The 15,077-nt window shown below is 33.2% G+C and overlaps 1 protein-coding gene across 7 annotated transcripts; it reads left to right on the top strand.

Annotated features, from left to right (window-relative positions):
* On the top strand, window positions 3,044-13,960 carry LOC109358277 (ADP-ribosylation factor GTPase-activating protein AGD1-like). Of its 7 annotated transcripts, none has more exons than XR_002108942.1 (20): window positions 3,045-3,340; window positions 3,442-3,518; window positions 4,870-4,970; window positions 5,405-5,475; window positions 5,964-6,026; window positions 6,854-6,898; window positions 8,420-8,485; window positions 8,593-8,640; window positions 8,729-8,824; window positions 8,903-8,944; window positions 9,522-9,740; window positions 9,931-10,062; window positions 10,159-10,383; window positions 10,463-10,549; window positions 10,633-10,968; window positions 11,699-11,829; window positions 11,897-11,990; window positions 12,412-12,577; window positions 12,721-12,918; window positions 13,461-13,572. XR_002108942.1 is itself a non-coding variant. In XM_019602424.1 (20 exons), exons 1-20 carry the CDS (start codon window positions 3,296-3,298, stop codon window positions 13,567-13,569), a joined length of 2,403 nt encoding a protein of 800 aa, XP_019457969.1. In that variant the 5' UTR covers window positions 3,049-3,295; the 3' UTR covers window positions 13,570-13,959. The 7 variants fall into 7 exon arrangements, 3 of the variants coding, with proteins under 3 accessions (XP_019457992.1, XP_019457975.1, XP_019457969.1); XR_002108941.1 differs by having other exon boundaries at window positions 12,658-12,918; XM_019602424.1 differs by having other exon boundaries at window positions 3,049-3,340; window positions 12,669-12,918; window positions 13,461-13,959.

Here is a 15,077-nt window from a genome sequence, read left to right as displayed (position 1 = left end):
GATGCAAAAATAACTCCTTATATTTATAATTTTATATAGAGAATATAGAGGTGAGATATTATCCAATATAATTTGAATTTTATTTATTGAGTTATTTAAGAATCAAATATTTTCTATAATCACACTTTCAACAAATAAATGCTTATACAAACACATTTATAATTGTTAATATTCTACATATACACTCAAAAATTAATGTTAATATTGCACCTATATGAAATGGAAATATAATGTTTCAATACATGATTAATTGATATTATAAAGTATATGTATATTATATTTGCATTATGCATAAAAAAGAAGCGACCTGTGCAAGTGCACGGGTACACTGCTAGTTTTTTATTTGTAATTATGTACTCTGTCAAAACATAATTGGCATGATATTCATTATTTGAATTTTGAATTGTATTGATGTTTAATAAAATAAACTTCTGGCCTGTATTAATGTGTTTGTGTTGTTCATAATGTATAAATGTATGTGTTGTTGAGAATGTTTGTTCTGCTAATAAATGTATATGCGAGTATTAATTTATACAAATCAACAGCAAATTCTAGGGGAAGTCCTGACATGCACTGTTGTAAAGGATAACTACACCAATGCTTTTTAAAGAAATTGGTGTTGTACATTATTAATACAACAATGTTATGCATGTGATGCGCTGTTGTATTAATGTGTTGTTTGAGAAAATTTATGAATAATACAACAACGCTTTTCTGTTATTGTGTTGTTAAATATATGAACTTCAACAACGCAACCATAAGCGTTGTTAATAAGACCTATAAAATGTGTTAATTATATAAGATTATATGACAGCGCTTTGTGGACGATAGTCTATTGTATTGATACACTATATAACAACACTTTGTGGACGATACGATGTTGTATTCATGCACTATATGACAACGTTTTTTGTGTGTTGCGCGGTGATATATAATTAATACAACAACGTTTGTGAAGTGTTGTTAATGATGACCATATACTACTGCGGTAAAAAAGAAAGTGCTTGAAAGTGATGTTATACATCTAAAATAAGCGTTGTTGAAGGACAACTCTAGCGTAGTGCCACCTATTATTAATCATTGTTAGTTAGTAATATATGTGTTCTGTCATAATCATGTTAGTAGCTTCATCTCGATGTTCCAGTAATGTTCCGTCTGTTTCCGTCTTGTGAACTCGCTATAAGCAATTTTCTAGTATATTTACCAGTTAAAAATGTTTCATCCATTTGTATAATTGGTTTGCAATATGCAAACTCATCAATGCATGATTTGAAAGCCCAAAATACTCTATCCAAAATGAATCAACTAGGGTCTTCCATGTCATATGCTATATGGTGACATGCTTGATATTTCACAATTATATCAGGAGAGAAATATTGTACAACATTCATCCAACGTGGTAACTCATTGTATGATCCTTCTCAATCACCATAAATTTTGGCCAATGCCATTTATTTTGCAGTCCAAGCCTTTCTATATATCACTGTATAACCAAAACGACTAGCAACCTCCTTAACTAGTGCCTTAACTAATATACTCGGATTTGCAGATACCAAATTAATAACAAGGTCTAAAATGAATGATGAATTTAATTTGTTATGATCTTGGGAAACCAACATAGATACACAACCGTGTGTTCCATCAATTTCTTAATATCCCATATGTCACGCTTAATGTTAAAAGAAGCGTGAATTCCCCACTCACATATGACACCAAAATGTGTACGTTTGCCAACATATCTATCTGGTCTAGACTCATCAACGACATAATCAAATAAATTTTGAATATGAAATTCTCTAATAGCATTTATTGTGGCTTCTTTAAATTCAAATTGCATCTCAACAAACAAATCATTGTTATTATTATTCATTAAACCAGTTGTATGACCAAAATCACGACCAGCTTCTTTATGTTACGAAAAAATGATGATGAAGTATTATATGTCATCCTAGAAGATGAACCAACATCAACCTCCTCCTCATCACTACATATTTCAATGTTTTCTTCATCACTAAAATCAATAACAATATCTCTTAGAATAACCATCTACATTAAACAAAATAATAATATTAGAAAAATTTAACAAAGTAAATATACTACAGTTGATAAAATATAATAGCTCCAAGTGAGAATACTAACATTTAATCAAGTAGCAATTTGTATGAACAGAATAGCTCCAAAAGACAAGTGTAAAAGAGTGTTGGGAAGAAGTTTAAGAAATGTTTCTAGGAGAAGAAGTTTGAGAAAATATAAGTTTTTAGGAGAAGAAGATGGAAGTTGTGGATAATTATATAAGAGAAGAATATTGGCCATAAAAACATTAAAGAAAAAACTTTAGGCCAGGACATAAAAATTCTGCACAAAAAACTCCAATGCCTTAGCCAATTTAGGAGAGAAGGTGTAAAAAAAACTAACAAATATAAAACTCCTACCTAAGTGCCGATTTTGGAGTGAGAAAAAAAATTAAAAACTCCCACGTGGGAGACAATTTTGCAACGGGAAATAAAAAAAAAAATCTTCAACTCCATTGACAATTAGGGTAGATACTGTTAACAAAATAAACCTCCAACCCCATTGACGATTTTAGTTGGGTGAAATAATAAATAAAAAAAGAAACTCCTTCCCTGTTAACGAGTTTCATAGGAAAATGTTAAAAAAATTAAACTCTTACTAGATTGCCGATTTTGATGGGATCAAGAGAAAATAATAATAAGGAAAACACTTATCTTATGACCGATTTACATACAGGTGTACTACTTTGGTAATAAATAAAAAAGTTACACTAGTTTGGTAATAATATAGTCAAACTCCACCACTAGAGTAAATTTGCTCATATAATATATCATTTTGCAAAAATAAAACAATACAATTATTTGTTATATATGAATTTTATACATTATCACTATATAATCTTAAAATCACGTGTGCACTCATATTTGTATGAACTCCGCATGACATACTAGCATCTTTTTTTTTTGTCATCTCGTAGCGCTGGTAAAAGAAAACCCGATTATTTTGTAAAGAAAAAAAACGACGTATCGTTATTATTGCTAAAAGAAAAGGGCGGGTGACATGAAATGTCGCAATCACTGTTAACTTCTTCTCTCACTCTGACCTCTCTTCTTTCCCTTCAAACCCGCTCCAACATTTTCTCTATGTTCTTATTTTTATTTTACACTTCTTTTGATGATGAAGAAAAAAAACTGAACACACATTCCTTTCTTTCATTTCCTCTTTCTAATTTCTCATCAAAACAATAAAGAACAATTTACTTAATTTCTATTTTTTGAAAAAAATGCTATTCGCGAAGCTCGATGATTCTCCAATGTTTCGGCAACAGGTTTTCTTTGTTCCGTTTTTTTATTTGATTATTGAATGGATCCATTCATCAATTTTGTGTGTAACTGATTCGTGTTTTGTTTGTGGATTAATGCAATTCAGCTTCAGTGCTTGGAGGACGGTGCAGATTCATTACGTACTAGATGCTGGAAATTCTACAAAGAATGCAGAAAATATACGTATGTTTTCTAAATATCCGTAATTCAACTTTGTACTATTATATTTTTGTATGGAGATTATTAATATTTTATCTGTGTGAATAAACAATGTTATATATGTACACCTCATTGTTACCAAATACTCACTGATGCTAGGTGGTTTGCGATTTTTTTTGTCAATAATTTTATTAGACTTTCTTTAAGATGAACCCTATATGTTCTTTTCGGTATTAACAAGGGTATGCCATCACATTTTTTTGGGTAAGGAACTAATCTATTTTGGGGTTCGTGGCTGCCTCTCCCAACAAGCGTCGCTCCTAGGAATCGAACTCTCGGTGAACTTGGTACGTGATGCATAAAGTAAATGAGAAATCTGGTAACTGTGCTACACTAATGAACGACAAGATTGGCAATACCTTTCAAGTCTACTATGAGATAGCTATTGTGTTGAGTTTGGTCTAATCATTCTAATATGAGAGTGTTGCTCCTGCAAAATCTTTGTTTGGATAAGAAGGATAAATTCAAGTGAAGTTATATTAATGGAAGTACCAACTTGACCTTAATTATCCTAAGTAGACAAATAGAAAGAGAAAACTCGCCAATTTACTTTAACTCATTCACCGTTATACAATTTGAAACTTCAAATCTACACAAACAGAAGTGTTAGCAGTGATTTTTATTAAAAAAGTAATAGCTCGAATAAATACTTTTTTGTGATCCTGAACCTTAAACCGAAGTATTCTCAGCCATTAAGCAGTTTAAATTTTTTTAAGAAGGAAGGTGATGCTCAAAATGTGAGACAACACAATCATCTATTTGTTTTGGATCAATATCTTGACCAAGTGATAGCAACAAGTCTTGAGTGAAATGACTCAAGAGCCTCTTCCCTTTGAAGGATTCTTCTAATATTATCCTCCCATCCCTAGACCTTTCAAACAACCAAGTAGTAAAGGCTCTGTCTTGAACTAACTGCTTCGGTTTTTACGGAAATGGTTCTAGAAGCATGTGTGAAAAGTTCTAAGCACATTGCTTTGGAATAATTTGAAATTTTATATGTAAAATAAAAAATATGTTCAAAGTTCAAACAGGGTGGGAGCACAAGGTCTTGAGTTCAGCAGTTATGTCATAAAATAGAGTAATAATAAGCAGTAAGGGAACTATTGTTTTTCTTGTTTTATGGTTACTATGTAAGATTCTGGTAAGTAATTCTAACTTTTTATAAGACACTACCTTCATGTGTAGCAAATTTTCCAAGAACTTGTCTCATGATATTTGATCTAACAAAGGCATGCTGTTGAACACTGGATGATTTAATAAACACAGTCCTTGTATTCATAAAATTTATTGCCTGATATTTTTAACACTTCTTTAGGGATGGGCTTGGAGAGGTATATGATAGGGACATCGCATTTGCAAATGCCCTTGAAAATTTTAGAGGAGGGCATAGTGATCCTCATTTTGTTGCTTTGGGAGGTAAGCCTTATTGGTCACAACCACCTCATGCCTTGTCTTATATAACTAAATGATTGACTCGTAATATGCTTAGTAAGAGGCAGTAACTGGAGATATTGCTTGAAGGTCATGTGTTGGGTTATGTTAGCCCTGAGGCCTTAACTGACATGAAAGTTTTGATTGAGTATTCATATTGTTGTTGCTGGAGGTATGACCCAGTTCTCTGCATGATACTTTTAACTTTTAAGCCATTAAAAAGCTTCCAAATTCCCTCAGGGAATATGGACAAAGTTTCTTTATATATTCTAAAGCTTGCAATATATATTTAGCTACTTACTCTTTGCCCATACTTTTTTAACCTTTATGCTTCCTTTGAATATGTATAATTCTGCATTAAGTGTATGACACTTTATATTCGGTAGTGATTTTGATAAATTTTGTTTTGATATTCCCAGGACCTGTTATGACCAAATATACTATTGCTTTGAGAGAAATCAGTACATACAAGGAACTTCTTCGGTCACAGGTAATGATGTGATTGCCTTTCTTGTTTTTAAGCCATGCATTCTTTTATTTTGGCTTATTTTATATTTTACTGGCTGCTTGCTCAAGTATATGGATGCCCTTTTATATATTCTAGACCATCTAGTTTATAAACATGTAGCTGTTGGCTGTACATATTTCTTGTTGAAGAATAAGGCATTTGATATTCAGGTGCATGTATAGATTGTTAGTTTGTCATTGCATTATATACTTAGTATGTAGCCTCTTTTCCTTGCCAAGGTCCTAGGCAATTTTGTTCATAGCTTGTAACAAAAAAATTCTTGTGATAGTAGCATACACAAACTTGAACATTGGTGAAACTTTTGGGTTTCCAGTCTTTAATCTAATAGAACTTGAGCTCACATGGAGAGGTTTATTTGTCATTTGATGATGGTTGAGATTTTTTCCTGGTAAATTACAGGCAATTATTTTAGTTGGTGCTACACTGATCATATTAATCTGGCTTCTTAGGTAGAGCACATGCTCAATGAGCGGTTACTACACATTATCAATGTTGACGTCCATGAAGTCAAGGTATATACTTAGTAGTAGATATTATTTTATTGTCTACACACAATATTGTTTGTTATTATACACAGTAGGCTAAACTTATGGAATGTTAAGATGTCATACTTGATACAGCTTAGCTCCAGTAGTTTTTCTTCTAGAAATATTGATCAGCTGGTACTAGATGAAATAATGCATAGAGCATGATATGTTTTACAGAAATGTTGAAAGATTGGACAGCTTTGCTTCATTGATGTACATTTTCTTCTTTTTTGTTTGTCCTTTTAAAATTTTGTGAGGATCTCTTACCATCTTAACTCTCTCTTGCTGCATTTTTTTATCAAGAAAAAGAGACCATGATGTGTCGAAGTTTCACAACTCAATTATAGGGAATGTGATTGGCCAGGGATTATGCACTCCAAACCCCCAAAGTCTCACTACCACGTGTTGAACTCCATACTGTTTATTACAAATTAGCATCACTTAAACATGACTAGATAATTACCCAATTGAAACATCAAATGCTTTACTTCATAGACTTTACAGGGAAGTCACTCTTTTCTGTTTGTTTAAATATAAATGATTATCAGATGTTTTCATTTTTGCTTTCTAAATTCAATCTTATTTTGGTAATGTAATGGAGGAGAAGAGTTGAAAATGTGATGAAATAATTTCATTATTATAATATTAGTTAAAACTATGCAAGGTGAAAATTATTGTTGTTCAGTTTTAAAAATGACCATTTTTTAGCCTGTTGTATTTTTCTTCATATCCAACAATATACTTGTATATTTTTTGCCTTGACATGGCTGGTATGATCTTTTTCCTTCTAATACTTCAACCAATACATGCAGGAAGCTCGTAAGCGTTTTGACAAAGCTTCCCTTGTGTATGACCAGGTGCTTCTCATTTTCCTACAAAGGCTGCACAGTATAATCAACACAGGCCTTCTCTCCCTCTGCTATGTGTATATTAGTTGTGTGATAAACAATTTACTAAATGAGAAGCATAAGTACTAATTGGTTGTCTTCAAATACTTAGCATGACCATTTACTCTTTTAGCAATTGCTTTATTCTATTGGACTGATTGAAACTTTCTCTAGTTATCTGATACCAGCAGTAAGTTAATCAATATCATTCATTTTTCTCAAATCATTGTTCTTTTATTTGGCTAACAAAGTTGTTTAATGAAATTATGGGGTCTAAGATGTTATATGAATGGACAAGCACTTTAAAACCTATTTTTAAGAACAAGGGAGATATATAAGATTGTGCAAAGTATAGGGAGATTAAGCTCATGAGTCATAGTGCCGTTGTGGGAGTGGATAATCGAGTGGAGGTCGAGACAAAAGACACACATTACTAAAAACCAATTGATTTTATGTCGAGGAGGTCGACCATAAACACTATATACTTGCTACAGGGATTGATAGAGAGATGCCTAAGAGACCAAAAGGACTTACACAATACTGGATTTTGTACCGTAAAATATCAATAAGAGAATAAACTCAATGTAAAAAATATGAGAATGTTGTGTTGAATGTGTCGACACACTAGACAAGATGTTAGGAATGAATACATTAGGGAGAAAGTCGGGATAACTCCTATCGTAGAAAAGATAGTAGAATTGTGTCTTAGGTGGTTTGGACATGTGTGGAGAAGATCGTTAGAGCCTTAGAGGCCTCATTATGATGTTAGCCCAATTTTTAGAGGCAGAGGGAGGCCAAGAAAAACCACAGGCGAAATGATTATAAAAGATTTAGAGATCAATGCATTGCCAATGGACATGTTTATGATAGAGCATTATATTGTTGTTCGATCCATATTGCCGACCCACCTACTGGGACTAAGGATTACTAATGACTATCTGTTATATCATAAAGTAATACAACCAACAACCTCAGTACAATATTACTGTTCAGCGGCTATCTGTATTGTCAAGATGTTTCTTAGTTAATGACCAGCATGGATTGATTTATGCTTTAAACTCTCCAGCTCACTTGTTGAACTTTGATGATTGATGCTTCTAAATTTTCTTATTAAGGGTTTGAGAATTTGAATTTTAATGGATATAAAATGAGATGATAGAAAATACCTTCATAGTCATACATTTGAAATTCTCAATTTTTCCTTGGGTCACACTGTCCTCAGGATCAATTCGTTTTTTTTCAGTTATTATGATTCGATAGATATTTGAAATACTTGCATTTAGATTGGTAATACATCTTAAAAGTTCAACCTGAGTTTGCAGTAATTCTTTCTGAACAGATTTCAATGGAACATGAGGCATGCATAAATTATTTGTTGCAAGAATTTTATATATAGTTAGGTAGTTGTATACATTTATAGAGAGTTGATTAAAACTCAACCTGCATATCTCTTCATCATAGCATGAATGTGATGTGGATTTTATGCTACAGGCACGTGAAAAATTTATGTCACTGAAGAAAAGCACTAAGATTGATGTTGCCACAGTAATAGAAGAGGTACTCTCAATTGCTTTTTTATGGCATTTTTAATTCATAAATATTCCAATAGCTTGTGGTGAGTTACAATGATCCTTTTGAATCTAATCGGTATAGAGACATTCCAGGAATTGCAGAATGCAAGAACCTCATTTGAGGAAACCCGTTTCATTCTGGTAATTTCAGTTGTACAATAAATTTTATCTCTAGAGAAAAAGGTGTATAATAATATATCTTAATTACATAATATATTTCATCAACCAGGTCAGTGCTCTTAATAACATTGAGGCCAAGAAAAAATTTGAGTTTTTAGAGGCTGTAACTGGAATTATGGATGCTCATCTTCGATACTTTCAACAGGTATATGACAGTCACATATATTGCTTTTTCTATATGCATTATTGCAATTATCTTGCTTCTCAAAATTCTGTCTTTCAGGGATATCAGCTATTACATCAGATGGAACCTTTCCTTAGCGAGGTTTTGCTCTATTCTATACTTCTGTTGCTTTTAAACTGCTCATGGTACACAGTTCTTTTGCACAGATAATAAGATGTGATTTTGGTTTGGTTTTTATAAACGTATAAACTAAGGGGAACCAAGCAGCTGAAACACACAATTAATCTACCTACCATCTGATTATTAAGTTAGTATAATACTTTTGGAGTAGTTAGTACTTAGTATAGTGTGCTTCCTTGAAACTTGAATCCTTGAATGATTGTTAGGGTCATCCAGATGTGAAACCCGCCACTTAGGCACAATAACATGATACAATTATAGAGCAATTGTTGGGTAGAAATTGTGGTTGGTGTTCCTGATTTATTGAGTATATGGAAGATTTCATTCCCTATATATGAGGTGCCTTTTTTATTCTTTAAGAACTTATAGTTTTCAGTAAATTTAGTGGCTAAAATCAGAAAGTATAAGGCCTAATATCACTTCAAATGAGGCATGATACTGGTCCAAAGGTGGTTTAATTGAAATTTGTGTTTTTTTAAGTTAGTGCTTGGGAGAAAAGGGATAGAATGCCAAAATATTTAACTCGGTAATATTGTAGGTTTTGGATTATGTACAACAGTCAAGAGAAAGTTACAGTAAGGAGGAAGTTTCTCTTTATAGAAGAATGGAAGAGTACAAAAGACATGTTTATGAAGAAAGTAGGTTGTCCTTGAATGGCCCTTATGGTTCTTCTCCTAGTGGAGACTCTGCACATCCTTTTTCTAGGATATCAAATGATGTGGTAGATGTAGTAATGGAATCTGCTGCAAATGGAAAGGTATTTTAGAATATGATCTTTCCTCTTTCTCAGAATATATATTGATTCATTTTAGCTAGTTTTTAATTCTGAATCCTTCTACTGTACAAAGAGTGAGAAGAATTGCATGAGGCTCCCTCCCTGCTACTGAAAAAAATATCTGAGTTTTATGCTCTGGCATTTGTTCATTTCAAAATTGCACAATTTTTAGGTTCAAATCATTAGACAAGGGTATCTTTCAAAACGATCTTCAAATTTGAGGGGTGACTGGAAAAGAAGGTATTTTGTTCTTGATAGCCGAGGAACGCTGTACTACTATCGTAAACCGTGGAATGGGTCATATGTAAGTCACCAACTAAAAGTTAAAATTTAATTTTCTAAGCCATATAATGCTTAACTCATTAGCTTCTCTCAATAAATTTCGAGGATACCATTTCAGGGCAGCAATCAACCATCTGCACATAAAAACAGTGCCAATGAAAATGGTTCGGGGCTTCTGAGTCGATGGCTTTCTTCTCATTACCATGGGGGTGTCCATGATGAAAGATCTGTTGCACGTCATACAGTAAACTTGCTGACATCAACAATCAAGGTTGATGCAGATCAGACAGATTTAAGATTCTGCTTCAGGATTATTTCTCCAGCAAAGAACTATACATTGCAGGTACTTATTCCAAAACTTCCTTAGCACATAGCTTGGTGTTTATTATTTGCTTCTGATGATATTGAGGAAAGCAATGCAGGCAGAAAATGCAGTGGACCAGATGGACTGGATGGAAAAGATAAATGGAGTAATTGCCTCCTTGTTGAGTGTCCAGACATTGGGAACGGTACGTATGTTGTTCTTTTAAATGCATCCTTTGGTGCTCATATTAATTCCGATTACTATCATTATTAAATAATTGTGTGACAGCCTCCCTCAGCTGACTCAGAAAACAGTGACCATTACTCTGCAAACAAGAACGATATGTTAGAAAGCTCTCTAGATGATGGCCAGACTGTGACTAACAAGTATGCATCCATGAATGTCTCCCCTAATCACCACTTACGTGCATCTAAAAGTATGCAGTTGCACAAACACAGTCTAAAAATTGAAAAGCCAATTGATATTCTTAGAAGGGTGAGTGGGAATGACAAATGTGCTGATTGTGGTAAACCTGAACCTGATTGGGCTTCCTTAAATCTTGGCATCCTTGTATGCATTGAATGCTCGGGTATTCATCGTAATCTTGGTGTACATATATCAAAAGTAAGTAGTTGAGGCTACACAGTTGAAGTTACCCTTTAGTGTTGTATATGGTTCATATCTTAGCAACTTTTACTGAATAAAAGCTAGATGTGGTTTAAGGACCTTCCTTAAATGTTAAATTATATGTGTAGGACAATCTTTTTTCATACATATATATATATATATACAGAAAGATAATGATAGTCATTAATGCCATTAAAGGGAGAAAATAAGTGGATGTGATGTCTTAGACATCATGTTTGGAATCATTTCCTTTCTTAAAGCTTAGCTTTTAACAAGGCCCAATGCTGTAAAATGTGAAGAATAACTAGATTTAGATGCAAACTAAACAAGGATTTACAACCTAACATAATCTAGGAAATTGATGAATTTTATACCTAGGAAATCAGGGTAGCAGAACAGAATTTGAAGAATGACTGTTACAGATAACATTAATTTCTTGTCATGTGAGTACCAGTGCAGACAGTTCAAAGGAGAAAATAAAAACATATTCTTTAATAGCCATCATCTTAGACAAATAAATATAAATATTAGAAGAAATTTTAGCAATTAATTGTAGATGTATTTTTAAAACTAAGTCTAACTCTAACATTGCTTTCCTTTCTTTCTTTATTTCATATTTTACATCAGGATTCATTGAAAATTTCACTCTTTTCATTAAAATGGAAAAGAAAATCCTTTGTTTTTTAATTCTCACTTTCGCAACTGAGGTGGAAAATATTTTTGGCAGGTAAGGTCACTTACACTTGATGTGAAAGTCTGGGACCTCTCTGTCTTAACCATGTTTAAGTCGCTGGGCAATCTCTTTGCAAACTCAGTTTGGGAGGAGCTGTTACATTCAACTGATGACATGCCTGATGGGTAAGTATTGAAAGAAGTTAATGGGTATTACTGTTTGAACTTATGCTAATATGCACATGCAATGTAGTTCATCCAAGGCCAACAGTGACATGCTACTTCATGCGAGAAAACCAAAACATGATGATTCTATATCATTAAAGGAGAGGTTCATTCACGCAAAGGTAATCTAATAGTTGGGTACCCATATGATGATACTTGCAGGTTGCAGCTTTTATGATGTATATCCTGCTATGTATACTGTAACCTATATAATAATATCTTTGAGTTTACTTCATAGTTTATTGGAGCAATGAATTACCACAGTCTATAGATGTTCATGAATATAGTACACATTGTATCTTGGTTCAGAACGGCCAAGAATGAATTCCTACAGTGAAAAATGATGTTTGAAACCAAGAATGCATTTTTATATTGTTATCCAAAAAAATGCACATGTTCAATATTTGGTATCTCTATCTTGATTCTTACTTAAACTTAGATAGGTTTACTTTTTCCAGCATATAGCATTAATCTTATTCTTGAAGCATTACTTGACAATAGTTTAATATCTGGAGTTAGAATTTGATGTTTCTTTTAGTGCAGTATTCCGAGAAAATCTTTGTTTGCCGGACGAAGAAAAACGACCCTCCCCTTCCATTGGCACAACAGGTGAGGGAAAGCATCTATGCCAATGACAAGAAAGCAATATACCGGCACATTGTAAAGTCAGATATTGATGTCAATGCCATCGGTGGAAAAGCATTATCTGGTATGTTTTCCTATCCCTGAAGTCTCATCTCCAGGAAAGTTTTTTGTGTTGAAGAACCAAGGTCCCAGATGAATAATTAGTTGCTGTACAGGTGAATCTTTCAACATGGCTTTTTCAAGTAATTCAGACATTTCTTCTCACAGTGAAAATCAGCTTATTGAGGACATACAAGATGGTTCCACTGTCCTTCACTTGGCATGTGAAACTGCTGACATTGGCATGGTGGAGCTGCTCCTACAGTATGGGGCAGATATAAATGCCTGTGATTCAAAAGGCCGGACACCGTTACATTGCTGTATTATCAGAGGGAACTCTGCAGCTGCAAAAGTGCTTATTATGAGGTAATTATATTGGAAGGTTTCTCTACCTCTAACATTTTCAATCATTTTATTCAATATCCAAATTCACCTTACAGTCATCAAATGATTAACAACATTCCTAACTTGAGGGAGGTACCAAACCTTTTATAGCATTGTCCATTATATAAAATGTCAAATATGTTTATTGTATGTGCTAAATATTTGATTTGAGGACATGCAGAACTTTGTCAAATTTGAGTGCATATTAACATATTCAATTGATTTGATACTTCAAAAAACAGCCATGAAAAATAATAAGATTTATGCTTTACCATGAGTTAACGATATTGGTAAAGCTGGGGCATGAGCGTCTAGGTTCAAACACCCTCCCCCAGAAGTGCGATATCTCCCCTTCCCTTTAGAAAAATAAAAAATAATATTGACTATAAAAAAAGAGAAAGAGCTTTATCACATTACCATGATAAATATTGCATTTCAATTTCAAACTTCTACAACATGGAAAGTTTCCTTAAAATGCTTTAATTTTCTTTGAAAAACTATAGAGTTTGTGTATTACTTTACAGGGGAGGCAATCCACATGTTGCAGATAAAGAAGGCAACACTCCTCTTAATCTTGCATCAGAAACCAGCTCAGTTGCCAATGAAATGGTTGTTCTCTTAACAAGCAAATGACATAACCAAGAACTTACTATGAGCAATTGTTAAATAAATGTCTCAGATTGAAACCAGTTGCTTTTGCATTCTTCTGAAATTTGAAGAACTAGCCATGCAGAAATATATGCAACTAGAGGGCTAAAAGGGGCTGAGTTGGTGGGTTTGGCCCATATTGTATAGTAACTAGTAACTATCTTCTTTGTTGAAGTATGTGATGGGCTCATTGGTGGGCTTCATGTCTTTCCAATGTCCAAACCACTTGTTGCAGCTTCCATCTTCTTAAATTTTTTGGGGTTGGGGTTATGTATTATAAGCACTGTATATAAGTAACTTGAATGTGCCCTGTATAAAAATATATATAATAAAGGAAAAGGCAAAAAAAAAAATACAGAACAAAAATAAAAACAACGTTTTAGGTCCCATTCTAAAGCCTTGTTTTTATTTTACTTCGATATTGTTTTGGCTTTTAATGCAGAATTGTTAGAACCAATGTTCCTATGGTAATATAAGATAAATTGCTTGTTAATTTTGTAATTTCGTTGCTGTTTTTACCAACAATTTGTGGAGTACAAAGAATATTATCATTCTTCTTTTGTTAGTATGATTATTTTGCTTATGGTCATTGGTCATGGTCAATTAAAGCAGGTAAGATAAGAGGTGTTTCTGATGATATATTGTGTATAAATCTTTCATTGACAATATATAGATATTACATATATCTATAGAGATATTACACTCTTAACTAATTAATTAGTTTCTGCCACTGTCTTCTACATTCCCAGAGTGCAAAAATGTAATCACTGCATATGTTGACCTTAACTTTTCTTTTTAAAAAAAACTGCATTATTTGTTTAGAAATTGACCAGAAAACAGAATTATCAAGTGGGAGAAGACTTATATGTATGCATTGTATTGATGAATAGTAATGTACAGTCTATACGATTCACAATATACTTTTTATTGAAATAAAAATATTATCTCCTTTTCATACTAAAAACGATACTATCTCATTCTTAGCCCATGATCCACTGAATGAGTTTTTGAATGCCAAACACAAGGAGCATGTCCTTTTATGTTTTTCACATGTCCATTTTGGTCTTTTTCTGTTTTCCTTCAAGTGACATAGAAATGAAGCCTTTCTTTGTTTCCAAATATGAACATCAAGTTGCAAATAATTAATCTCCACACAACTGGGAAGGTGCCTAACTAATGTAGCATATGAAGAACAATTCAAACGTACCAGGAAAATAGAATTTGAACGTATAATCATTCACCTTCAACTCATTTTTTGTGTTCTTTGTTTATCATATTCGTACCTGTTGTTTAGTGTGGTATTGGGGGATGGGTCGGACAACTAGCCCGATAAGAAATCTCCCTACAGTCATTTAAGTTGAGCTTGGGGTGCCAGTGGAGTGGAGGTACCTGAAAAAGGGTTTCAATGCTCATTCCAAAATATGAATGATGTGAGAGGCTGGAGAGAATAGAATGTGATAGTGAGAGTTCAAGATTGAGAATAGAGATCGTGA

The sequence above is a fragment of the Lupinus angustifolius genome, chromosome LG01, assembly GCF_001865875.1.
Source record: "Lupinus angustifolius cultivar Tanjil chromosome LG01, LupAngTanjil_v1.0, whole genome shotgun sequence".
Lineage (NCBI taxonomy): Eukaryota > Viridiplantae > Streptophyta > Magnoliopsida > Fabales > Fabaceae > Lupinus > Lupinus angustifolius.
The sequence above is the reverse complement of the archived record's forward strand: the minus strand, read 5'-3'. Positions and strand labels throughout refer to the sequence as shown.

What these genes read in the sequence shown, in the direction of transcription:
- LOC109358277 (XM_019602424.1), top strand. Translation starts at nt 3,296, where the DNA reads ATGCTATTCGCGAAGCTCGATGATTCTCCAATGTTTCGGCAACAG. An exon ending in ATCTTCGATACTTTCAACAG is followed by an intron (nt 8,825 to 8,902) that starts GTATATGACAGT and finishes TCTGTCTTTCAG; the next exon opens with GGATATCAGCTATTACATCA. An exon ending in GTGTCCAGACATTGGGAACG is followed by an intron (nt 10,550 to 10,632) that starts GTACGTATGTTG and finishes ATTGTGTGACAG; the next exon opens with CCTCCCTCAGCTGACTCAGA.